The 26,886-nt window shown below is 56.3% G+C and overlaps 1 protein-coding gene across 5 annotated transcripts in view; it reads right to left on the reverse strand.

Annotated features, from left to right (window-relative positions):
• Window positions 1-233: 233 nt before the first annotated feature.
• Window positions 234-26,886, reverse strand: part of ACOX3 (acyl-CoA oxidase 3, pristanoyl) — a 48,140-nt gene continuing 21,487 nt past the window's right edge. Inside the window, exons 8-18 of one of the 5 annotated variants that reach the window (XM_060106461.1) lie at window positions 26,139-26,235; window positions 24,104-24,286; window positions 22,286-22,408; window positions 20,642-20,762; window positions 18,435-18,557; window positions 18,082-18,195; window positions 13,182-13,297; window positions 7,627-7,801; window positions 6,416-6,483; window positions 3,993-4,079; window positions 234-847 (exon numbers count right to left, since the gene is read on the reverse strand). In XM_060106461.1, coding sequence (XP_059962444.1) covers window positions 728-847; window positions 3,993-4,079; window positions 6,416-6,483; window positions 7,627-7,801; window positions 13,182-13,297; window positions 18,082-18,195; window positions 18,435-18,557; window positions 20,642-20,762; window positions 22,286-22,408; window positions 24,104-24,286; window positions 26,139-26,235 — 1,327 coding nt within the window. In that variant the 3' untranslated portion in view covers window positions 234-727. Of the gene's footprint in view, window positions 848-3,992; window positions 4,080-6,415; window positions 6,484-7,626; window positions 7,802-11,129; window positions 12,780-13,181; window positions 13,298-16,808; window positions 17,685-18,081; window positions 18,196-18,434; window positions 18,558-20,641; window positions 20,763-22,285; window positions 22,409-24,088; window positions 24,287-26,138; window positions 26,236-26,886 lie in introns of those variants that run through there. The other 4 variants (XM_060106453.1, XM_060106470.1, XM_060106478.1 and 1 more) reach the window with 4 other exon arrangements.

Here is a 26,886-nt window from a genome sequence, read left to right on the forward strand (position 1 = left end):
CCAGGCAGCAATGGATGTTCCACTGCCTGTAGGAACAAACCGATTCACGTAACAAAGTGACAAAGCACACAGCTGGGAGGTCAGAACTTAAGGATGACCAGACGTTCAAATCATTATGCATTTTTTTTCCTTTGGAAACATTTCTTTGATGGAAGCTTCCAGTTCCACACAACAAAGTAATAAAACTGATTTTCTTTTCCTTCAAAATCTTCAACTGTGTCATTCGGGTGGTCCATGGTGCAAATCAGTAAGGTTATAATTTAATTACATGAGAAAGTCAAACCAGAGTGAACAAAGAATCAGACTGGCATCATTTAGGGCTTAGTGAAGCAGAGGCTTGTAAGAAATCTCAGATGAAGGCAGAATATTGCCTGACCCGAATTACCAGTGGCCAGTTTCATAATCAGCATATGAAAATAGAACGTACAAAGCTCTAATTATCAAAAAGTGCTCAGTCCATCAGGAAGAAATGATCTTACAGGTTTTCTTTTCACCCAGCAGATCAGGATGGACCCAAATCAGCCCTGCCCTTCAGGCGTTACCCATCCTGCTGGGACTCGGGATGGGGGGCAGGCCAGGATGAGCCAGTCCCGCCTTGGGCTCGACAGGACGAGCAGCCGGGCAAGGGCAGAGCTGTGGGTTCAGAGAGCGGCAGCCATCTCTGGGGCCTCCAGAACTTAACTCGAGGTCCATGTCTTCACGGCTTCATCATAGTTAGCCAGTGCGACTACAGCTTTGATTTCAAACTTCCTATGACGGGCTTGTTGGCAGAGAATTCCGACCACCACGATGCCCTCTCTAGCACCTTGCTTTCCTGAAGCACAGCACTCCAGAGGTTTTTATAGAGCTGCAAAAAATACATACAGAACACACATGTATGTAATAAGAAAGATTTTTGAGTGTGCCAGTGCAACTGTGAAAACCCAGGGAGTTCTCTCCTGACACTTCATGGAAACATTTTAAGATGATTTAAATTTAATTTACGTAAATCAGTCTTTGTCAGTAGAGAACAATTGTGGAAATGCAACTATAAAGGACCACAATGTACACTTAATGATGAAGACATCCTGCTTGCCCTTTGCTTTGGAAATTCTCCTGGAAGGTGGATTCTGCAAGTCGACGTTTCTCTCGCACCCACGTGGCTGCTGGCTGGCAGGTGGCGGTGCAGCCAAGCAGCAGGATGATGGCTTGTCCCCTGGGCCACAGGGCCTGGGCACACACTGTCCCCTCTCTGCCTGCCCCGTCAGACTGTGCAGACTGGGCCAGCTAGCCGTCGCCTCAGGGCCCCCCAGGCAGAACTGCTCTCAGTTGTTCTCTTAGAGGAAGGTCCTGAGAGTGGCAGGCAGCTGCCTGCCACCTCCCTGCTCCCAGCACGGCCAGCACCCAGGCTGAGGTCCGTGGAGACAGGGAAGGGGCCGATTTTGTATCTGGCTGATGTTGACAAGTGTTACTTTTAAGAAGCCACCCTCCCCTGCACCTGCCAAACAAACACACTCAGCAATTCTGCCCACGTTCTGCTATTCTTGGCTCCCAGGGAGACACAGAGACAGGCTGTGTCTCCACAGGTCATCAATCCGAGGCGACATTGCACAGCCTGGAGCGTTATGCTTCACTTACTGATGATCTCAATCTCCTACAGCTGTGCTTGTTCATCTAAAATGAATTTCTGGGACTTGCCTGGTGGCGCAGTGGTTAGGAATCGGCCTGCCAATGCAGGGGACATGGGTTCAAGCCCTGGTCCAGGAAGATCCCACACGCTGAGGAGCAATGAAGTCCGTGCGCCACAACTACTGAGCCTGCGCTCTAGAGTCCGTGTGCTGCAACTACTGAGCCCGTGCACCACAACTACTGAAGCCTGCGTGTCAAAACTACTGAGCCCGTGCTCTAGAGCCTTCAAGCCACAACTACTGAGCCCACACACCACAACTACTGAAGCCCGCATGCCACAACTGAGCCTGCGCTCTACAGCCTGCGAGCCACAACGACTGAGCCCACGCACCACAACTACCGAGCCTGCACTCTACAGCCCGTGCGCCACAACTTCTGAAGCCTGCGCACCACAACTAATGAAGCCCACGCACCTAGGGCCCGTGGTCCGCAACAAGAGGAGCCACTGCAATGAGGAGCCCGTGCGCCGCAAAGAAGAGTAGCCCCCGCTCGCCGCAACTAGAGAAAGCCCACGCGCAGCAACGGAGACCCAACGCAGCCAAAAATAAGTAAATAAATAAATTTATAAAAAGTAATGCCTGACATTAAAAATAAAATAAAATGAATTTCTTACCTAGGAGCACCTAGTTCAAACCTCAGCCCTTAACACTAGGAAAAACGCGTGCCGTGTCAGGCTCCCTGTTGCGTGAAGCCTCAGGCTGGCTCCGGTGTCAGTGTGGAACCCGGGGCCCCCTCTCGGGACAGGACGGGATGGGACGGCCCTCCCCTACTCTGCCGCCGCCCGCGAGCCAGGGCCGCCTTCTGCAGAGCCGCTCGGCGCCGCCTGCTCAGGGCTAATGCTCCCATGCGCCCGTGTCGCAGAGGCCGGCCCCTCTCCCGTGGGCCTGTCAGGACGTCGTCCTTGTGCTCCCACGGGGGCCCTGGCCAAGAGCAGGGTTCACTCTCTCCTGCCCTCCCTCCAGACGGTCCATCTCCGCCTCAATCCTGGCTCCGCTACAACCCGCCCGGCCCCTCCGGAGGCTGGGTTTCTCCCTGGCGAAGTGGACGCAGTAACACACACCGTGAGCGGGGACGCCCCGCCCAGCTGTGCAGCCAGAGGACAGAGGCCCTCCACAGATGTACGGTCCCCGCCGTTCTGATTCGATGGGGGACTCGTCCAAACTGCCCACCCCAGCGCCTGGTACTCCTGTCCCAACCCCAGGTGTGGCTTGGGCTGGTCAGAGGTCCAGGCGCCTGCCCCCCCAGACTGATTGCAGCGTCCCCTGGGGACAGATGGAGGGTTCCTAGCACCCTACGTTCAGTCTCCTGGGTCAGCAGAAAGAACATGACAGCCCTGGAACCTCAGCACGTGACTTCAACACTGTGAAATGCCATGTCTCCATGGAAACACAGGGACAACCACCCACAGGTAGTGGGAGGCACTGGGCAGACCCGTGGGTGTCGTCCAGCATGGGCGTCTCCACGTGGTGGAGGAGGTCAGGTGGGGATACCCGTGGGCACTGTCAGGGTCCCCCAGCAGGACCAAGTGGGGCCACTCTTGGGGGTGGCACTTCAGCTGGAGGCTGGAGAAGACGTCTCTGAAGAGGCGGCGTTCCGCTTAGAATGAACAGAAGCGCTCCGGCAACAGGAACACAGGTGCAAAGGCCCTGGGGTGGGAAGGAGCCCAGTACGACGGAGAAACAGGAGGACAGGGAGACTTTAGTCCAGAGGGTGGGAGGGGCACGGTGTGAAATGACCTTGGAGAACCGGGCAGAGGTCAGGCCGCGTGGGCTGGGGACGCAGGAAGGGATTTGGGTGCCATTTCAGGTGTGGGGCTCCATCAGAGCAGTTGTCTGACAAGGTCTGCTTTTTAAGCCATCACTGTGGAGCGTGGGCAGGAGGGGGAAGAGAGGAGCTTGGGAAGCCACGTGAGGGCTGCCGGCGAAGCACAGGTAGAAGGGTGAGGGGTCACGAGCTAGTGCCGTGAGACGGTCAGAAGACCCGGGAGCGGAGAGGCTCCCAGGAGAGCGTGAAAAGAGCGAGACAGCTGCAGGGCCCCGAGCTTCACACAGGCTCGGGCTGACCTCGGCATCACGGCCCAAGAGGGCGGCAATGCCATCCCCTTTCTCGGAGGAGGGCAGGCTGGGGGATGGCTAATCCGCCCATGACCACCCCCACGTCTCCCAGCCGCTCCCTCCCTGCTGCCCACGTGTGACCAGAGACTCCCGAGCCGCCACGTCATCATCTCAGGCTCGGCACCGACTGCCATCAGGTCCCAGAGAACCCCTGGCTTGCGGTCCTGGGTGCAGTGCCCCCAGCCGCCATGGGAGGGCGCTGCTCTTTACCTCGCCGTCAGCTCTGCCGATCGGTGAGTCCAGGATGAAGTCAGGAGGGGCGATCACATCAACCAGGGCAGCAGCATCATCTTTCAGCTGTTGGAAAACAAAGTCCATACACTTGGCAACTCCCGGCATCTCCATGGCGACCACCGAGCAACAGAGCCTACAACCCACTAGCAACGGTCCTCCAGCAGGCAGGCGCATGCGGCTCAATTACTAAAGCATTATCTTTTCATTGGCCTGGATTTTAGGTTCCCTGAGTGTGTGTCTGAATATTTTCACCATGTTGCTATCCACTCAAGACTTCCAATGTTTTATTTTTTTTCAACAAGGTACGGACCGCTCGTAAAACTGATGATTCTGTGGCTCATTAATTGGCAACTGTCTTCAGAGGTTTGTCTCTGAACCCTGACTTATCTGGGCAATTACTGTTCCAACAAAGGAAAATATGTCTGGAAAAAAATGTAAGAGAAAAAGCATTTATGAGCACCTGGAAAAGCCATCATTCCAACGCTCTTTGGATCCCAGTAGTTTTATTACTCTCCCGTCCCATTATACAAATTATTCTTCAATATGACAAGTGGAATTTATATGAGAAGACTCCCAAGCATTTTCTTGAAATGCAAAAAATAATTTTCTTAAAATGACTGTGAAATGCCATGGCTGAACTGAAGAGAACGCTGGAATGGGGGCAACTTGAACAATGTATGAAAGCAGCTGTTGAGCAAAGAGTCACAAGAACAGAGGAAATGCAGCCCGCTTTGTGGTTCAGATGCTGCTCCACACACCCTCAGCACCACGGTGGGTGAGGGGAGATGAGCCTGCCCCACTGCAGGGGGAAACATCAGCACAGCAAGGTCCTGGTCTCAACCGGGGTCGGCCAATGTTTAATGTAAGGGGCCCACAGGAAAGAGTCCGGCTTTGTGGGCTGCAGGGTCTCTGTCTCATGCTCACCTCTGCTGCGACGGTGTGGACAGCCCCACAGACGATGCACAAGGGAATGGCTGGACCAGGGAAGGAGCTAGCGCCCTCCACCCGGCCAACCCTGGCCTCCCTGAGTCAGGACGAGCCTGGATTTGCCAGGTGGTTCGGGCTGCATTATGGCCCAGGACCACCAGCCACCAACTCCGTGGTGTAAGTGTCATGTTTGAGAGCAAGGAAAACGATGGTTGTATTTTTAATAATGGCAACTCACCACCTGTGGAACACACGAAGGAAAACCCTCTCCTGTTTAAGTAAACGTGGCCTGTGTATGCAGCACGATCACAGGGACACCCTTACCCAGAGCCCACGTGGGGAGAGATGGGTGCTTAGGAAACAAACCCAGGGAGAGCCTTAATGCCAACCACAGAGGCATCACCTAGAACTATATCAACTTGAAAGCCCTGAAAGGGGAGAAACGGAGCGGCCTGTCGCCTGTCGTGTGAGACACTGGGCAAAATGCTGGGGACTTTGGTTCATGTCTTACCATCAAAAGTAGAGAAATGCCTCTAACTGCACCGCCCAATACGGCAGGCATGACACACGTGACTGTTTCATTAAAATTAAAGAAAACTGGATTTCCCTGGTGGTGCAGTGGTTAAGAATCCGCCTGCCAATGCAGGGATCACGGGTTCGATCCCTGGTCCGGGAAGATCCCACATGCTGCAGAGCAACTAAGCCCATGCGCCACAACTACCAAGCCTGCGCTCTAGAGCCCACAATCCACAACTGCTGAGCCTGTGTGCCGCAGCTACTGAAGCCTGCACGCCTAGAGCCCGTGCTCCGCAATGAGAGAAGCCACTGCAATGAGAAGCCCGTGCACCGCAACGAAGAGTAGCCGCCGCTCTCCGTAACTAGAGAAAGCCCACGCGCAGCAACGAAGACCCAACGCAGCCAAAAATAAATAAATAAAATATAAATAAATTTGTTTAAAAAAAAATAAAGAAAACTAAAAATTCTTGGTCACACCGGCTGCCATTCTAATGCCAACAGCCCCAGGTGGCCAGTGGTGACGGTATGGGACAGCGCTGCCCCAGAACATGTTCACCCCCGCAGAAAGCTCCAGTGGTCAGTGTTGCCAGAACGTGACGTGGGGCTGGGGCCATCTGACTTTTCTGGGCGACAAAGGTAGAAGGATGCAATAAGAAAGGAAAATACCATGAAACGAACTAAAATTGGAGGCTAACTTGAAATGCTGGAGAGAATTATCGATTTCGCTGTAAAAAACTATTATTAGAGCGAGCTGAACATGTACAGATTCTACGAGAGTCCCTGAAAGTGATGCTTCCTGAAATTTCTGACATAAGCACATTCTCTTAAGTTTCCCGGCTGTGCTAACGGTTGCCCGCACACAAACGAGTGGGAAGCTAAGGTCAGTGAACGTTAATATACGGGTGATCGTGTGTAATGTGGAAATCGTATAAGGATATAAGGGGATTTCAACTCACCTGGGCACACAGGGCCAGGATGGCGTTCTCTACCATTTTACCTGCTTGTTCACCAGAAAAGTAGCCACCTGTAAGCAGAGCGCTGGTTACTCTGGGTTCAGCTACCCTAACTCCCAAATTACCCACAAACTGCAAACATGCTGAAACAGCTTTCCAAAAGAGCCCATTCTGTGAGAAAATGCCTCGCTACTGTTGCCCGAGCCCCGCTGCGACCCCTTCACAGAAAGGCACCGGCCAGGGCTGGGCTCCTGTGTCCCCCTTCCCGCCAGCTCACTGAGCCTGTGCTGGGGGTCAGAGCCGGGAGCTGGGGAGGCTGAAGCCCAGGAAGGCGGCCTCGCGGGGCTAGGGGGAGACCTGCAGGGCAGGGCCGGTGGCAGGCAGAGCACAGTGCGGGCGGTGGCAGGAGGCTGGGCTGGGGGCTGACAAGGGCTGTGGGCACACACCTGCACCTGCGGGCATGTGGGCGTCTGTAGCCACCAGGTGCTGGGCACGAGACCCAGCCCCTCAGCCTCACCTCCTACACTGCGGCGGGCTGTGCCGTGCCGTCCAACAGGCCTAAAGAGGTGGCCCCAACTTCGCTGCGGGACTGGCTTTTGTCTGACTTTTGCCACACAGAATGGTGCCCGCTCACTCGGAGTGGGTGGGCGCCTCGCCCCACACCCTGCTGCTCCCCCACCTGGGAGCCCTTGGGCACCACTTCCCAAGGGCAACACCAGCCCCAAGAGGGAAAACATGGGTTCTTGGCAAGGGGGAGGGGGAAAATGTACTCCTCACACAGCCCAGATGTACACACAGAACGTGAACAGATACACAGAATAGCTATAGTGTTAACACGTCATGGGGGTGGTTAGGAAAAAACATCTAAAAGGGCTCCTTGGGGGATAATAATGAAATTGAAGGTTGAGAAACTCAGGTTTACCCGCTTCCCACCAATCTTCCAGGAATCAGGCCATTCACCACCGCCTCCAGGAAGCCCTCCTAGATCCCCAGTCTGGGCATTCCTGGGGGTGCTGCCCCAGCAGCCCGGGCTCGGCCCTGTGGGCGCCACCCTGCTGCTGTGCTTTTCTTCTTGTGGCCTCTGAGCTCCTCATCTGCTCTTCACTCAACATGTGATGAGTGCTCAGAAAATGGCACGGAAGGAGCACCACACAGGGAAAGCAGAGTCTCCTGGGTAAAGCGGAGGGCGCACAGCTCCTGGGCAGGGGGCTCACCTCGGTAGAGCAGGGCCGTGTGCTGGTTCAGGGACCACAGGGCGTAGAGAGCGCTGAGCCTCCCAAGCACAGCCCGCAGCGGGGATGGCACGCCAGGCTGGTGCACGTGCTCGTGGAACCTCCGCACGACCGTGAGCTCCAGGAATGCCAGGGCCAAGGGGCGGCAGCAGTACACCTTCAACAGAACACAGCGCCGCGTTCGGGAACGCACACCAAGGTCTGCGTGCCAGCAGCACTAGTGCAGCAGGGGACAGACGGGGCCGGGCAGTGCCTCTGGGGAAGCACCATGGAAAGGCCTGCAGTAACACAAGCCCAGCTGCAGTGGCTCTGGACCTCAGACCCGGCGACCTCTCAGCTCAGTCCCACCTGGGACACGGGGTGACCCCACAGACAACACACAGGCACGGCGGGCTTGTCCAGCGCGGCCTGGCACTGCGGAGCAGTGGCGTCTCCAGGAGGTGGGCTCCCTGAGAGCACAAGGTCAGTTCTCTTGTACCCGGGGCCACGGACAAGGCTACTCCGGGGACTCACCTGAGAGTGACGTCAGCCCCTCCAAGGGCGTGGCCACGCCCCTGCCTCCCAAGTCTCTAAAGATCAGCCTTTCTCTCCCCCGTCTCCTATCACGTCCAGGAATAAGGGAATCGCTGAACAGGGGCCAAGATGTGCAGCCGTTCCCAGCCGAGTTTTACTTGCGTGTGAGTTCTGATGCTGGCTTTGTCTGTGGAAGCAGGAAGTCACCACGGATCTTCTGGTCCCAGTTTTTTCTTTTTTAACCAAATATCCAAACATCTGTTGCTCATCATTAGCTTTGCTTGTCAGCTTTTCCTTCCCCATCTCTAATTTATCAGTTTACTGTTTTTTTTATTAGAACAATTATAGATGCGTTCCTGATTTGTTATAATGAGCATGTGTTGCTTGTGTAATTAAAACAATAATCCAGCAAGAAGGTGACCGGGGATGGGGCAGGGTGAAGACCTTTATTCAGTGTCTGCCTACTTTGCCCCCGAACATCAGCCAAAATCAACAGAGCGTGGTCCAGAATGCCGTCCAGGGGGGCCGGGGGGAAGGGGGCGCAGTCACCAAGGGGCAGGGGCTATGATTTCAAGGCCTGCTCTCGACTTTCAGAGCAAACACTGGGTCGTACCTTGGTCACTTCCGAGGCCGAGGCTCTCCCAGGGCCTGCCCGAGACTAGGTGCCCTCAGGAGAAAATTCAAGGAAAGGATGCTTCCCCGGTCTCGTGCCAGTCTGCCTGGTCCGACCCCAAGACCCTGCTGGGCTTCTGAAGCCACGAGGGCACACATCCTGCGTCCCCGTGTCCTGCCTGGAGGGCCAGCCTGGGGCCTTCAGAGAGGCTTGGTCCCCTTCCCTCTCCACGCGCTGTGGTGTGTGCGCCCTTGGCTTTGGAGGGTGAGCGTTGGGGGAGGCTGGGTGAGGAGACGTCACAGGAGGGAAGCTGATGAAGCTGACGATGGAGGTGGGCAGGGAGTGCCCCACCCTCACCCCAGGCCAGGCACTAAGCTAACAAGAGCCAGAAGTTTATCACCTTGATCCTCCCTGGACCCCATGGATGAAACAAGGTCTGCAACGGGCAAGAGGTGGAGACACAGTTGAACCCAGGCAGGCTGGCCCCAGTGTTCACCCCTTCACTATGTCGCTAGAGCATGTCATTACAGTAACAACCAGCACCCCTAAACGTGCTCACGCGCTGTGGGCTCCGCCCTGCGTGAGGGCCCTTGCGAATCCCAAAGGCCGGGCTCAGAACTGAATCCAAACTCTCCATGCTCTCCACTTTACTCTCTCCTTTTCAACCACGTGGACTTTCTAGTATTAAATCACATTGCATTCATCTTATTTTCCCGTGCAAGCAGCGCACGTCCATTTCAATGGCATCAGCTGGTGAGGGCCTGGAAAGGCAACGCCACCTCTGACCTCGCCACCCGAAAAACGCATCCTGAGCCCCGCTGAGCTCTGAGTCACTGACACAGAAGTGATTCAGGATCGAGGGGAACAGCCTCCAAATCCACTCGGCTTTTCCAAATATGCACGTGTGCACAAGTGGTTTCCGCCCCAAGCCCAAGCTTCTTGGTCTGAGAAGAGGGGGCGTCAGCGTGCAGCCTCCAAGCGCTGCCGGGAGGAGCATCAGACAGCATCTCATGTGTCCAGCACCCGCTCGGAGTCCTAGAAGCTGCTCTGTGGTGGTGGCTGCTATTCTACTCTGTCTCAATGCCAGGACTCGGACACTCATGAAGCTGCTACGTGTGCTTCTGGAAATGTTCAGATGAGGCCATCAGCCGCCTGGGGGACCTGGGCTTTGGGGGTCCGCCCCACCGCGACCTCCATGCCCAGGACGCCCGATGCAGCAGCAGGCTCAGAAGCCCACGTCTACTCCCCACCCCGCTGACTGGGCGCCAGGGGCTGGCTGGCTGGCTCTCCTAGCCACTCATCAGGCCACCTGACCTGCTGCCTGAGAACCTGAATTAATAGCCGTGGAGAACACAGTGCACGGGCAGTATGTGCTGGGCCTGGGTGGTCACGTGGATGCAGGGTGACGGCCACGCCAGGCCATGGGCAGGCAGGAAGTGTCTGAAGGGAGACATGGCAGAGCCGAGATTCCATGAGCCACAGAGAACGGATCTGCTTCTGCTTCCCATCAGCTCCCCACTCCAGACAGGAGGCTCCACTGACTCAGGGGTCCTTGACAGGGGCCGGTTTGGGTTGTCACGACGCGGGGTTGTTGTTGGCATCTTAGTGGGTACAGGCCTGGCGTACTGCTGGGCACCCCACAACGCATGGACAGGTCCCCCCAAATCACACAGCCCGAACATGCATAGGGGTGAGGGCCTCACTCCAGCTCCCGTGCCCTCAGCTTCCCTCCCAAATCCTCAGACACAGTGCCCGTCCTTGACTTCTCCCAGACAGCCTGTCCTTGCCGCCAGCAGATCTGACCACACTATTCACAGATGTGGGCCAGTGCCCACAAAGCGTCCTGTATGGTGTCCACTCTGGGGCCATGGTGGGGACAGAAACACTCAGGGGTGGTTCTACCCCCCATAACACAAGCTGCTCCACACTCAATGTTTCTGCCTCTCTGTAATCATGAAAAGCTCCAGAGAGAGGCCAGCAGTCTGACGTGTGAGGCCAGGAAGGTCCGTTCCCCTCTCCCTGCACGGGTCCCAGTGCCAGGGTCCTCTCTCTCATGCATTCCCACCCCCAATAAACCTACAGCCCCAGGGAAAAAATTCGGATCCAGGTATCAGTTTCTGGTGTGCTCTGATTTCTGAGTATATTTGCATTTTAACAAGTAATAAATATTTTAGGCAAAAAACGAACTCTGAACTATCCAATTGTGGACATAAGCCGTGCAGTGTGGGGAAAAGAGCTGGGCTCAGGGGTCAGCTGGCTTGGGTTCGATGCTTGGGAGTTCTTACGAGCAGGAGCAGATAAAGAAAAGTTTATCACCTCCCCCCCCCACCCACCCGCTGAGTCAAAGAGTGAACACGCTTTATATTTTCACAAAAGCAGCCAGTAACCTCCCCCAAAGGGCACACTAGTTCACACCCTCGGCTGACAGCGCATGGAGTGGCCCTTGTCCATCAGACACTGTCCTCTGACCTGCACATCCCTGGTCCTGGTTCATGGTCAGCGACTGCTGTGGCTGCCACCTCGGGCCAGTGGCTGGTTTCCGGGCCAGGCTGACCCTCAATCTGTAGGAACTCTTTCTTACCGTCGGTTACGTACGTTTCATGCTTCCCCAGACTGGAATCTGTCTTCTGACTTCGCTTGTAGTATCTTTTGCTATTTAGAAAGGGTGAACGTATGTGTAGTCAGAGCTGACAGTTTTGTCTTCTTCCGCAGCCTCTGAGTTTCCTGTCGTACTTGAGCAGCTCGTCCCGCCAAGGGCACGTAAACATTCGCTGAAGTTTCCCTCTCATGCTCTACTGCTGCTCCCGTCACCATGCGGGCGGGGACCACATCTCCACAGGACCCTGAACGTCCGGCCCAGGGCTCTGAGGCGCTCTCAGCTGTCAGGATGACCCAGCGCTCACTCTCAATGCTCCGTGATCCAGACCAGGTCTGGAGAACGCAGCCCCGCTCTCGGGTCACCTTCCCCTCCAAGCCCCGCGGCTGCCTTCCAGTCCACATCACGGCCGCTCCGTCTGGCCACACCTCAGCTCTGAGGCTCTCCCCAGGGACACCCGTCTTGGCTGGACCCAGGCTGGGTACGCTGGCCCCTCCTGTCCTCTGCCACGAGGCTCACTGAAGTGCCGTTGCCAAGTTCCCAGTCGAAGGTCTAAATGTGAATTCCTTCTCAAACGACCAAGCCACACACTCGGGTTCTGTTGTCTGTGTGTGCAGGTGCCGGGCACAGGCCGGCGGGCACGGCGGTGTCACAGAACGGCTCAGACGAGACCTGTGGTGACCTTCTGGGCAGCTCTGCGGGATTCGGATGTGGTGGGAATGGGTGACCTCTGTGTCCTCCATCTCTTCGGGGTCTTGGGCTACAATGCAGAGAAAGGAGGAACTCCGCAGCCGTCGGTGTCCGAGTGACCGAGGGTGCCGTGGCCCCAGCCCACGTGGAAGGATTGTGTTCACACCTTCTTTCTCGGGTTCCTGCACTGAACTAGGGTTTCACCAACCTTGATGTCTGCTGAATTCATTGAAGACACAGGTTTGATCTGGGTTTATTCGCCCTCGGTCGGAGCCTTTCCAGTGAAGACCCGTCCTTGTGTGCTCCTCTCCCTTCCTGGGGCAGGCGTGCCCAGCAGGTCCCTGGATGCCTGCTCTGCTCTGGCTGCATCTGCTCAAGGGGGTGAAGCTGTCCCTCGCAGCACAGGGGGCAGGGCCCTCGGAGGTGATGGGCAGACGTGGCCCCAGGCTCTCGGGGGAGGCTCCATCGCCCAGTGTCCAAGGAGAAGGGATGACACCAGTTTTAGAAGTTTCCTGGGCTATGTTTTTCCCAAATGACACCCGTCACTATAGATGCACGGGGCCCACGGACCACTGCAGGACCAGATTCCGGGTAAAGAGGCGTTTAGAGCGGCTGTTTTCGTGCTAGGGATTCCAGATACGAGAGGCAGCCCTGTCCCAGAGTGAGAAGCAGAGCTGCCCTTGGGCCAATCTCACCGAGCCTCCTTGGAGAGAAGCACAATGACTAAGGAAGCAAATGCAGACAGAGCATGGTGGGACCTCACAGGAGTCACCGAGCCGTCACTCTGCTGGTCGGGAGGGACCCTGGTGGCTGATGGAGCCCATCAGCGCACCAGGCACTGTGTGCCTCAGGCTCCCACAGCCCTGGGTCCCCCCTCCAACCAGCACAGCTCTGGTCGACGGGCCACACACTTGTCGGGGACCTTAGATATGATGCCCACAACCTCTTCCACATGGGGCAAGGGCGGCGCCACTGTCCCAACAGCAAACCAAGGTGCGGAGAGGTCAGGCGAAGCGCCAGAGGTCACAGGGGCTGAGCACCAGGGCCTGCAGCTCACCAAGGACACGACAGTGCAGGAATTAGGAGCGAATCATTAGAAAAGCAACTTTTAAAACAAACACATACCTGACAGTTGTTTCTTGCTTCAAAGTCGTTGCTTCCTGACTGTTTCTCTTGATTTAATTTCTGATAACTCTCGCGGAGCAGGTAACAGACCAACCACTCATATGCCGCCAGCGGGACTTCAAAATGAGAAACAGAGAGAACTGTAACCGATGTAACCGTAGGGCGTCTCATCCTTGTCGAGAACTCAGCTCTCCAGTTTACAGGTGCGGAAACTGAGGCCCAGAGACGGGGGAGTGCCCATGGCACAGCCCGGGTGGTGGCCGGGCTGGGACAGGCGCAGGTGAGGGTATTTCCTGGCTCTGCTGTGAGGCCAGCCCGTGTTCTACATGGTTCTAGCAGCCACAGAGCCCACAGGGTCACGGAGGCACTCTGGGGGCAAGCATCTCATTTACAATGAGGATACACAGTCTGGAAGAAACTTGGATCCACATGGACGTCAGGACGACTTTCCAGCAGGTGGTAGGAGGCGGGGCGCCCTGTCCACCTGGCCAGCCCAGCCCTGGGGCCCTGGACCTCACACTGGGTCCCCTGAGGCCTTGCCCCCCTTGCCCGAGAGCCCTGAAGGGCAGAGAGGAAGCACCACGGCAGGGGTGTAGACAGACGGGGACGGGCTGGAATGGGCTGGAGGGAGACCCCTGTCCTCCTCCCCACGCCCCAGCGCCGTGCCCGCATCTGTGGGTCCTTCTCGTCACATCTCTGCTAGTTCCGAGGACTCGGCGACCTCAGAACAGCCTGCTCGGCAGGACCGCTACCGCCTCTTCCGTTAAGGACACAGGGCGTGAGGATGAGCCCAGGCACACGGCGAGTGAGCGGGGTAGGGGTGCAGAGTGTGGCCTGGCCACGTGGCTCTGCGTCCACACTTTCCCCCCCGACCCAGGCAGAGGGCCCAGAGCCAGGGCACCCAGGCCTGCGGGGCCTGCAGCTGCTCTTGGCTCCGGACTCCCAGGTGGGATCTGGCCCAACTGGGTCTGGGCACAGAGGCGGGACACGGGGGACCTGGGATTTCCTTCGATGTCACACAGCCCGTTCCCTGGGAAGATGACACATGGTACCCACTGCTACAGGTCCTGCTACAGACCCCCGACCGTTTCACGCTGTCGTATCCGTTACCTCATAGCCCAGCTGAGAACTTCATTAAAGAGCAAACGATCCATCTCACTGGGCTGAGGAATCGAAGGCTCAAAGGCTGCAAGCAGCCTGCCCGAGCTCACACAGCTGTTCTCAGGAAGCCCAGTGAGGCGGGGGTGGGGACCTGGGACGAGGCACCCCTCCCAGCGGCCTGCCAGGTGGGGTGGCTGGAACGAGGCCCCCCGAAGTCACATCCATGTCCTAAACTCCTGAAACCTGTGAATGTGCCCTTACTTGGGCACAGGACAGGGTCTTTGCAGATGGAATGACGTGACAACATGGGGTCATCCTAGATCAGGGTGGCCCTGAATCCAATGAGAAAAAGGAGAAGCGCACACACAGAAGAGAGGCCGTGCAAAGGCAGAGGCAGAGATGGGGGACGCGGCCACAAGCCCAGGGACGCCTGCAGACCCCAAGAGCTGCGAGACGAGGAGGGAGCCTCCCCGGAGCCTCCAGAGGGAGTGTGGCCCCGCCCACACCGGGACAGTGAGCTTCAGTCCAGGACACATTCCTACTGCTTTCACACCCAGTCCTGTGCCACGGGACGCCCACAAACCAGTGGCCCAGGGCGCTGCCCTTCAGGACATCCCTGAAAAGCCAGATGGACACTGGAAACCAGCTCTGATGCCGACGGGGCCCACTCTGACGCATGTGTGTCCCAGAGTCTTTGTGGTTAAACTCTTCCTGCCAGATGGACCGTCACCAAGACGGTAACAGGTGGGCGCCACGGGGACTCAGATTTTCCATGATTTATTTACGTGGCAACAAAACCCAGGAAGTCGCCAAGGCCAGAAGCAGCTCAGGCTAATTCCTGACCCCAGCCAGAGGCCCCGTCATCCCACGACGCAGCAACCGCGGCTCCTCCGGACTGTTCCCAGACACTGCCCGGGCAGGAGACCCTCTGCAGAAGTGACCCGGCTCCCCAAGGGTCCCACACCACGTGGAGCCACCGTGCCTGACGTCAGCAACCAGGTCACAGATTGCTCTGTGCTCCGAGTGAGAAGCAAGCTTGATACATGAGTTGCTGGAACGCTTTTCTTTAGAAATTCCACTTTTAACCCTTAGTTTTTCAGAGAAGCGGGTCATGCTGCTCTGTGTCCACACGGAAGGGCGGAGCCCCCAGCAAGCACACAAAAGGTACAATCATAGCTGGGTGGCGTGTGGGCCACTCGGAGAGTCCGTCTGGGCGTGAGGAGTCATCGGGAACAAACTGGGGGAAACTGGCACAGGTGGGCGGTAACGCTCTTGCTTCGGGGGCTGCTGAAGGCCCAAGACAAATGCTGCTTCAACTTCAGTCCTCAAGTCCTTCCCAGGTTCCTGGGTCACAAATGGCCTTTGAGACGCTGACACACAGGGCCTCCTCGGGGCTCCCCTGGCTGCTCCCCTGCACCCCTCGAAGGCCCTGGGCACTGCCTGTCTCCCCAGGCCGGCGCCCCCCACCCAGGCATGCTCCCAGGGCGGCCACTGTCACTATGGTCAATGACTACGGTCAATCAACTCCGAGGTCTGCCCACCTGCATGGCCTCTCAGCGTCGGGGCTCCCTGACACGCCCACCAGGCACTCAACGTGGGACCCCTGAACTCCCAGCTTCACCAGCACCCACCCCCCGGGGGGTCTCTCACCTGGCCCTCCATCGAACGTACCACTCAAGCCGTCCTTTCCACCTGACCATCCCCCCTGCCCTCACCCAGCTCCCGTCACTCTCTCCTGTGCTGCCCCTGCCCGGGTTCTGGTTTCCTGGCTGGTCTCCCGAGTCCAGCCTTGCTCTGCATCGGCAGCAGAGCATGCCTTCCAAAGTGGGGCTCTGGCCCAGGTGCGCCCCAGAAAGCAAGGCTTGGCCACCTGGCCCCAGATCCTCGGCTGGCACACAGCCCCAGGTGTGGGAGCCACCTGCTCTCCCACCATGCCCACCCCACGGCTCCTGTGTGGCTGACTGCTGTGACCAAACACACCGCTCGGAACCTCCAAGACGCACCTTGCAAGCCGCCTTCCTGGGAAACAGCTAAGCTCACGCTGCAGGGGTCACTCTGCACCCACCATTCCCAAGGGATGGTCCCAGCTCATGGCAGCGAGCCGCCCACGAGGGCGGGGGGTATCGCATTCCCTCCTGATACCTTACAGGGGAAACTGAGGCTCAGAGAGGTTAAGCATCTAGCTCGAGGTTACACAGCTGACTCCAGACCCTGAGCTCCCAACCTCTGGGCGGTGTGCTGACCGCACCATGTACCCCTCTGAACACGTGATGCTACACAACCCTACTGTCCTGTGTATATACACAATGGTCAGAGCAGCCAACACGCTGAACTCCAACTATTTAATATTTTTGCAAATAAGCCAACTAAAGGAAAGAACTGGGCCTCAGTTATTAAGCGACGTGCAGCTCCTCAACACCCAGGACCATTTGTTAAACCCATCCTCTCAGCACACACGCACCCTCAGCACATAAATCAGAGGAACCAGACAGAGAGCTGCCCCACCCAGCCCCTCCCTCTCCAAATAAACCTTTTAATCCCTGAAGGAAAAATCTCCTGACCTTGCAGACAGCCCTCGCTCAATACTGGAAAAGTCTTGAGTGTCCAGCCCTACAGAGCCCCAGGGTCATATGTCATTTATGGACTTTTTACCAAAGATGCAGCTGAGACAAAGGCTGGCCCCGAGATGTGGGATTTGATGAGCGAATGCCCTGGAGACACACGGCTGGCTGTGGGCTCCCTTCTCCGCGTGGAGAAGATCGTCAGTGTTGGATGCCAAGCCCCTTTTGTCAAATGAATTTTGTTTGCGTTCTTTGCTCCAGAAAATGTTTTCACTTTGTTGGAACGAGCAGAAATTAGAGCACCCACAGGAAAAACAGATGACGCTGCCCTGGCGTGCTTCCTGCTGCCAGCGCACAAAACAGCTTCTGCGTCCACAGTTCTAGTGAGCGGGGAAGGGACACGGCGGGCATAGCGGACACATCCTGAAGCTGGCAGACCACGTGTTTATGTTCTGATTTTACAGTGGGGGACAGTATTAGGGGAAAAATTCCGGTGGGGTTGATGTTATTAGAATGATTAGGTCATTTCTGGGGGCTTCCTGGGGCAACATTTGGGGAGCTCTGTAACCATCAGAAAGAGATTTCAAGTGTGTCCCTGCGTCCTCTTAGCACTTTAAAAAGGGAGATAAAGGAGGTGAGTTATTGTCAGAAAAGCTGTAACAAAGCGTGGTGAGGGAGACGAAGCAATTACTAGCAGCAACGTTTCTGGCTGATGATAGTGATGAAGAAGATGGAGGAGAGACGGCTGGCAAGTCAGCCCAGCCCGGGTCTGACGCCTGCTCCGGCCGCTGACACGCACTGGGGTGGACTGGGGTGTATTGGGCAGCCGTGGTCTCCTCTCCTGGAGACATGAGCAGCGGTGCAGCCCAGCGGGGTCCCCCAGAGACGGCACGCCCGGTGCCCGCAGCTGCTGATGCTGCGATGTGTCACATGCTCTCCATCCTCCGAGTAAGGGAGGGGGCGGCTCCTTCACCCAGAGGACCCAGCAACCCACCCCCGGGGGACACAAACACTCTGTAAAGCCAGGTGCCCTCCTGCCAGGCCAAAGGCTCTCTGCTAACAGTGTTCCGTGGAACACACAGCATCTCGACAGCAGTTTTTGCGATTAAAATCACAACCGTTAACACGGTGGGGGGCCAGGAGCAGACCCAGCACCCCTTGCTCTCTGGCAGATGGGCTGCCATTCCAGCTTCTGCCAGGCACAGTGCACCCTGGCGACACGGAGGGAGTGTACTTACCTGAGGAGTCCAAGCAGTCCTCAGGGCTGGAACCCTCGAACCTGTGGCCAAGGATATTGGGATAGGCTTCCAGAAAGTCCACGGTCTTCAGCGGGCTCTCGATGCGGGCACCGCCTAGGAGCACAGCCAGTGACTCGGGAGAGCCAGGGACCCCCCCCAACCCCAGGGGATGTCCGGCGGAAGGACCCCACCTGCCCCAGCCCATCACTTCAGAAGCTGGTCCATCGCCATTTAATCACACATTTCCTTCCTGCAAACCCAGAGTCCATCCTGGCAGAAGAGCTAACTCAAGGGGGCCTGGGAACCACACCCTCCCACCCCCAACTGGGCTGCAGGGGCGCCGGCCTCCTCACCTTGGTCCCGGCGCACCAGCAGGCCAAGCAGGTAGTTGCTGGTCTGCTGCAACAAGATGTTGTTGTCACCTTCGTACGTGCAATTTGGGTCGTTGTCATCTCTGAGGTCTCCCAGACGGTTCACTGCAAGGAGGGGAGGCCCCAGCATTCTCCTCACTGGGGGTGCACATGTGAGAAGTGCCCCCCAACCCCCAACTGCCACCTGGGACTCTGAGGTCCCAGGCCCGGCTTGACCAGATGAAGCACTTCCCACCCTGCTCCCGGTGCCAACTCCACCCCCGACCCGCGGTGTGTCTTCTCGATCCAGTTGCTCCCTCTTTAAGGACATATTGGTGACACCGCAAGGTCCCCGGGAAGAGAAGCGGGTGGCTCCCCATGAAGCCCCAGTGCCGTGCTCAAGAAGCATCCGCTGGCGTCAGCATCCCTGCCCCTATCATGAGCCTCTCAGGTCACCTGGCAAAGCGCCCTCCAGTGGGGTCACTGACAGAGCTGATTACCTGAGCGGCAGGAGGGTGCCCTTCTTCCTTTTCCAACTGAAGGAACCCTTCTTTTGACACGAGACATTTCAAATATCTGAAGACAACTCTCATTTTTCTCTTGTCTTTCCTACCAGTGAAATAACCCAATTCCTTTGCAGATTTTATAAAGTATGCTTCCCAGATCTTCACCACCTAGGTTTCCATCCTCTGATGGAGAATTTTCTCCAAACGTAAGGCTGAGATGGGAGAAAGGGTAGGACCCTAACTTCTCACACTCACGTATTGCTATGAACAGCCCAAGAGGGTGTAAGATGTTCGGCAGCAGACACCAGGCTTGTGGTCACCTATGACACCCTGATCATCTTCCTCTAACTTGCTGCCCATGCCACAGTTAGACCACTGAACATGAAGGGCTAAGAGTGCCCTTAGAGAAATGATTTGCAACTGATATTTAAATCTAGATAAACGGCTTTACATTTATCCCTGCTGAGTTGGGCCTCACTGGCTTCAGCCCTGTTTGTATTAGGTGATAACACTTCCTTTAGTCATTTTTGTTGTCTGCAGGGCTGCATGATTCAAGTTCCTCCTTCTAAACTATTTATAGTATCTCTATATGAGCTATAACAACAAACAAATACTACAAAGAGCACTGCACAGAGGACAAAACACACGGATGAGTAACTTCTGCAGCCCCACGGATACCCACATGTCAGTAAACGTGGAGTGTGGAGGAGGGGAGGGGCCCCCCTGCCTGCTGCCCCCGCACGAGGAGTAACTGGGACACATCCCAGTTACTAAAGGCTCCTAAAAGGCTTCTGGAGGAATAAACTGTCAAGAAGGTCTCTGCCAGCTCTGTTGTTGCCTTCTTTGAGTAACCAGACTTTAGCCAATCAGTTATTGAAGATTAGCACGTGGGGAGTTAGGCAGGTAAGCTGCAATAATGCTGACGATGACAATAATAATGATAATAATAATAGACCAAAATGACTGGGCACACGCCATATGCCGACACTGTGCTAGACCCTTCATGTGGGTTAGTTCACTGACTCATCGCAAAAACCCCCGTTGTGCTATCCTATCATTAGTCCCATTTTATGGAGAAGAAAGCTGAGGAGCAGTGAGGGTGAGCAGCTTGCCTGCGGCTATGCAGCCAGTGGCCGGCAGAGCCGGGGTCTGGTCCCGGGCTGTCGGTCTCCCCGTCTCTCCACCATCCACCAGCTGACCGAACAGCTGCCAGTGTCAATAAAAGCAAACTCTCTTTTTCTAAGTTTCAGAATTTTTCTTCGGAACAAAACTTGGTGCCAGTTTACTGCCAAAGTCATTAACTAAAAAGTTCCAATTCAGATGAACAGATAAGCTCCTTTCTGTTCTGGTTTTCGGTCTCCACGCTGCTTCGTGACACCCGGATTTCGACCGAGGAACATCAGGTGGCAGCGAGCCGAGGGACTGGACTAGGGCAGGGTTGGCAAACTTGCTCTGGAAAGTTCCAGCCAGTAAATGTTTTATGCTTTGCTGAGACGGCTCAGCTCGGTGGGTGGAGCGGGAACACGGCCACAGGAAGTGTGTAAACGAATGGGCGTGACCGGGGGCCAATAAATCTTTATTCACAAAAACCTTTACCCACAGAGACAGCCTTTGGCCCACAGGCTGTCGTTTGCCGACGCCTGGCCATGAGCCACATGGTGCGGGAGAGGACAGAAGACCAGCCCACGTGTCCCCAAAACCTACTGGCCAGATAGCCGTGTCCTCCGCACGCCTCCCGGCACTCCTGGATTCCGCGCTGGGCCGTCCACGAGGCCAGGGGCTTGCCGGCCGACGCCAAGGCGTGGATTTCGCGTCCCAGCTCTGCCTTGGGAGAGAGAAGCCAACGAGAACAGGTGAAAAAAGGCTCCGACCCCAAAGGTCAGGGGTCAGTTCAAGCACAGCCTCAGAGGCTTATGTCCCCTCCCGTCTAATCCGAGGTACCCGACAACTACAAAGGAAAGAAACCCAATTTTAGTTTAAAAAACAGGATTCAAGTAAGCACGGATACCTTGCAATACAGTCACACAACTTCATGACAGTGAAAATAAACGACCACAGCTCTGCCTAGTCGGTAAACACAGGGTGCGAGTGCGGGGGAGCGGGGAAGGCTGATCGCAGAAGAACATAACGTTATGACTCAGTTTACACGAAGTATGCAGCAGGGACTAAGAAACCCAAGGGGTGGGAGGCGGTGCTGAGACACTGCCCCCAGGGGAGAGGGTGGCAGGCGGCCCCAGAGGACTGCGCAGACATGGCCACTCAGTGCACACTGCGCAGAGGGCCCAGCCAGCATCCCCAGCCTTAACACGTCTCGTAAATATTCTTTCACCTCGAGTCAATATTCAATGCAAACAATTACAAGAAAGACACACACACACACCCGCTAAATAACGTGATGTGTTTTACCAGCATTTTCAACTTCAAAGAAGGGCTACTTTATAACCTGTGCCTGGGTTGAAGCACTGAGTTTCAGAAAGAACAGAGCTCGATGACGCTTCAAAACATTTTTAACAGGACAACTCCATCGTCAGCTGGCAAAAGTTTCAATGACTCACGCTTGGGAGAAAAAACACGCGTAACCCTGCACTCTTGATGAAACGGTCTTCAGGGTCACGGTCGTCACCGTCGGCCTGACTGCTCAGCAGTGCACACTGCCGGCAACCCCCACCCCCCCCGCCGCCCCCGCCCCACCTCTTGACTCCTGGATGTTTACGCTGAATATTCCAAAACGTGCTAATTTGATACAGGCTTTTCAGGGCATGGTACATAACCCCGATCTGCAGCATTCCTAATCAGTTTTCAGATGCCCTTGGTGTGATTCACATTTCACCGCTGCCCAGGAGGCAGCATAAGAGGGGAAAGAAACAATAATGAACCGTCCACATAGAAATTAGCCGAGGACCCCTTTCTAAGATCTCAGTGGATTTGCACGCTCATTTCTGGAGCAAAGCCTCGCCTGTCAAGTCAAATCCAGTCAGCTGGATTCAGACCTTTGTCGGGTTGTTTACAAAGGGATCAGAACCGTGAAATCGACTGAGGGGACGGTAATGTGGATTTTGCAAAACCATCATGTTCTCAGGAGGAGAACAGCAGCTGAACTCACAGACGGGAACCAGGAGACGTGTCAGCACATCCTTGAGAATCGGGAATGTGGACACGTGCCGGACACGTTCCCATCGCAGCGAGGGCTCCGAGAGGACACAGCCCACGGGTCAAGTCGGACGGAGCCTTCATCCCCGCGAATCCACGCACCAAGGTTGTTTTGAAAGAAAGGCTGAATCTGTGCTGCCCAACCCCAGTGAAATTTAAAGGATGATAAACGCTGTGGAGAAAAGCGGAGACCCTCACCTGCCTGGCACTCCGGTCTTTCCCCAGAAGGCCTTGCTGAAGCTCCACCAGATCCAGGAAGAGCGATTTGGAAAAGTGGTCCAAGGCATAGGCCGCGGCCAGGTACGGAAGTAAGCGCCATTGCTGAAACAGACAAATCCCTGCCTGGAGACCTCCAAGTGCCCCCAGGGCCCGCCTGCCTTCCGGGGTGGGCGACAGGGCTGGAGCGCCAGGAACCCGCTGCCCACCCTCCCCACTTGTTGCAGAAGGCCCTGCACGTCTCCCGGACCCACCCCCGTGACGCCTGCCCCCCGACGCTCTTCCAGTGCGGCCAGGTCTCCTGCACCACCCCGACGACCCCACTCAAGGAGAAACTGTGCCGCGTGCACCACGTTGCATGGCCCCCTCACCGCTCTCCCATCCACGTGACCCCTGAGCCAGAGCAAATGCTGATCTACAAGAGAACTAAGAAAGCCAGGCGGCCGTGCCCGAGTGTGGGGCCCACCCGGCGATGCCTGTGCTTTGGGAGCCTACGGGGAATGAAGCGACCACCCCCCGAGCCAGACGGGGAAACAGGCTCGTGGAGAGCCGAGGGAGGGTGTCTCTTTCACCAGCGCACATCCGCTGTTGCGCAGATGGAGGGGGCGGAGCCTGAAAGGACCTGGGAGGCAGGTGCCACCATCGGCAGCACCATGGTTACCTGCCGTTTCCTGGGTGTGGTCACGGTGCCAACTGCTTCTCATGCACTAACGTACTTAATCCTTACAGCCACTCACAGAGAGGTATTATCATCAGTCCCAACTTACAAAGGAGAAAACTAGAGCACAGAGAGGTTCCGTGGCTTGCCCAAGGACACATAGCAGGGAGGGGGTGGATCTGGGGTCAGGAGCCCAAGCATGTGGCTCAGGTGGGCTCTCGTGACCGCTGAGCCAGGCCTGATGCCCAGGCAGTCGGACGTGCCATGACCTCACCAAGGCCACGGGGTTAGTGGTGTGGTGGACACTGTGTGCCAGCCAGGCATGAACCAGGCACTGGGCTTTTCCTTACTTGTTTATTTGGTATTAAAACAGGTTCACGGCCATAGTAAAAGAACTGTTAAAAGAAACAACTTCAATTCAGTTACAATTTCCTGAAACTTTCACTCAGATACCTTTGCTCAGGCCTAACTGGCCAAGACCTGGGTCCGATTTAGCTACTGACTCTGGCAGGAGCCACTGACTCGATCCTCGGGGACCCACCTGGAACCCGGGGATAACCACCAGCCCACGCAGTGTGCAGGGCAGCTGCATGGTGTGCACGGAAGGGCTGGGGACGCAGGGGCACCGGTGGGGGCTCGCTGTGATAAAATGCATCCCCCGCCCCGCCCCGGTGTCCAGGTGATGCTCAGCCTGAGTTGCACCTTTGCCATCGAGGGCTGCCTCATCTCAGAGGAACTGGAAGGCAAGCATCCCCTCTGCTAAAGGACGTCACCACGAACAGCGCTGTACACTCAGGCGCTGTGTCCTGGGGTCACTTCCCAGGGATGGGACGAGTGCGTTGGAGCGAGGCCTGGACGTGCAGGGCCCTGCAGGTGGGATGGGCGTGCACACCTGCTCCCTCGGCCTCACCAGAGCGCCTCCTGCTGGTCATACACACTCCTTTTCAACTAAAGACCATTGATCGAGACCACGTGTGGCCCCAGACGCCGCACTCCTTCCCTGTGAGTGTCTGTCACTCCCTCTGTTAACTCCTGGAGAGGCCTGATCAGCAACCAGTAACCCAGGTGCAGCGACCTAAGAGAGAAGGTATTTCTGCACGCGGAACAGAAAGAAAGTGAACTCACACCTGCGGAAGCTGTACCTGCAACGGATACTCCAGCACCGGTACTTCCTCCTTGTCTGTGGGTCCAAACTGACGCCTGGTGGCTGAGAAACGCAGAGCTATGGATATGGCCAGCTTTAGGTTCACGACGGACATGCCCGCGATGGCGACCCGGCCGGAGGACAGGCTGCCCAGGGACTCGCTGAAGTGCTGCCTGGCGTCCTGTGGGAGGAAAGCAGGTGAGGGCGGAGCTGGGACCCGCAAGCTGCCTTGGGGACGGGCACAGACATGGAGGGGCGCTCCTTTATTCACTCAACACTTCCAGGCCCTGCCCCCAGGGCACCCCAGAAACAGGCCCCTGGGCCCAGGAGGCCAAGCTGCATGGGGGCCAGCGTCCCCATCACGGGATGCTGTGGGGAGGCACAGGGGATGCCTAGTGACAGGAGGATGGGGCCCCGGGCAGACGCACCAACTGCAGAGACCTGCAAACGGCCACCTGGAAGTACGAAGCCCTGCTCCCGATCCCACCGAGGACCGGAAAGCCGCGCCGAGAGCGAGGCAGGAGCTGAGGGCAGAGGGCATGGCTGGCACCGACATTTCGTTTATAAAACAAGCTCCTTCCCCCACCCCCTCACCCCCCAACCTGGGATCCCTCCCGGCCCATCAAACCACCTTCCTAAGGGCTGTGATGGTCAGCTGCTGTCCTTTGTGATTTTTGAAACTGGCTAATTGCCTGTGTGCATCTATTTTTAATGTGTTGTAGATCGCAATGAGCTTATCGCTGTTTCCAACAGTGGCTTGTGCTTTAAGGGCCGTCGGTGGCGTTTGGGTATATCCGCCCGTAAGCCTCACCAAATTATCCTAACATGTGCACCTCCCTTACCCCCTGCTGCTTCTCCTGGGTTCACTTATTTTACTATTCGGACTTTTCTTCCAAAACTATGTCCACTCTGGTATTTGTATGGCAACATTTCAAGCCTCTGGCTGAGAATATTTATTAGGTTCTCATGCACGAGTGACAGCCCATTTGGATTTAGAAGAAGCATGTTTACAGTTGTTTTCCCTCAATGGTTTGAAATGTCATCTCACTGACTTCTTGCGTTCAGCGTCGTGCCGGAGAACGCTGAGACTAAAGGGGGTTTTATTCCGTGGGAGCTGGCTCAGCATCCTCTCTCTGGAAGGCCTCAGCATCCTCTCTACGAGGTTCTGACATGTCTCTACAGTGAGTGTGGGATGGGAGACCCTGACTCCCCCTGTATGGGCCCCTCCGTCAAGGTTTCCTTCCTTCTTTACTTTAGAGACATTTATCTTCATCGTTTCTGCAAAACATTGTCTCCGTGGCTCTCTCCACTCTTTCCTGCCGCCTCCTTCACTCTGATTTCCCACCGCTAATTCACTCTCTCGCTGTATGTAGCCCATCTGTTGGGTTCTCTCAATGACTTACTTACATACTTTTCATTCAGTTTTTTATATCGACGTTTCCATTCTTGAACGGCTTCCTATGTCACCTCTAACTTCTCTCGTCATCTGAAGGTACCTGTCACACTCGTTGAAGCCCTGTTCTCTCGGCTCCAAGCAGCCGAAGCTCAATGTCAGGCAGGGTTCTCACACGCACACATGCTCCCGGGACTCGTCATCCCGGCTGTGGGTTCAGGCCCGGGAGGGCTCAGCTACCCTGACTTAGCCACGTCTGGAAAGCGCCCGAGGCCGTGCCACTGCATGTCTACACTCAATGAACTTAGGGGCGTGGTCAGCCCCAGACACCAGAGGACACTGTCACCCCCGTTGGTGCAGAGCCCACCAGGCGACCCTTCACTCTTAAGCCCCTGGTGGGAAACGGCACTGGCGGGGGCAACCTCCCTGACTGAAATGCCGGGGGGCTGGCAGGGGTGGGGTGTGGGGAGGTCATCGTGCTCGGGGCCTTGGGGGTGTGGCCGACCCAAGCACTCCCATCCCTGTTGGCGGCACTGGGACCTGATCCTAGACACGTTTGCATGGGCCACGGGCTCCTCTGGTGACTCTCCCCATCTGAGCACAGGGGGTGGGTGTCCTGTGGGCCTGGAGGCAGCTGTACCTTAACATGGGTGATGTAGGTGCCCTCGGGGGTGATATCTCCTGAGCGGTTCAGCAGGTCCTGGCGAGGAATCCTGACCTTGTGGAACATGGCAAATCTGTGTGGAGACACAGCGCTTCTGGTTAAACTGGGGTCGGCCCACAGGGCTTATCTCCTCTCCCTCCTGAAACTCAGTCAAATAAAAGCAAAGGACAGGGCTTCCCTGGTGGTGCAGTGGTTTAGAGTCCACCTGCCAATGCAGGGGACACGGGTTCGTGCCCCGGTCCCGGAAGATCCCACATGCCACGGAGGGGCTGGGCCCGTGAGCCATGGCCGCTGAGTCTGCGCGTTTGGAGCCTGTGCTCCACAACGGGAGAGGCCACAACAGTGAGAGGCCCGTGTACCGCAAAAAGAAAAAAAAAAAAAAAAAGCAAAGGACAGCTCAAAAGGTGACATAATCCCCTAAAGACCAAAAAAAAAAACAAAAAACAAACCCAACAAAACAAAACAAAACACAACGCAGGAGAGAGAAGGCACCAGTAGACAGGACATTTCAACAAATTTTTCTATCCAAAAAAAGCAGGCGTAAGCAAAAGGTGGAGTGAGTGATGGGCTCTGCGTGAGATAAAGCGGCCGTCTGTTGGTAATGATGGAGGCCAGCCCCCCGACCCCCCAACCCCGGCGCTCGGGCCTCAGGGCTGCACGTGGGCTCCTGCTACACTACACGCTGGGAGGAAATGTCCTCGCTCACTGCGGCCAGAACACCCGG

This window comes from Mesoplodon densirostris, chromosome 1, assembly GCF_025265405.1.
Source record: "Mesoplodon densirostris isolate mMesDen1 chromosome 1, mMesDen1 primary haplotype, whole genome shotgun sequence".
Classification (NCBI taxonomy): domain Eukaryota; kingdom Metazoa; phylum Chordata; class Mammalia; order Artiodactyla; family Ziphiidae; genus Mesoplodon; species Mesoplodon densirostris.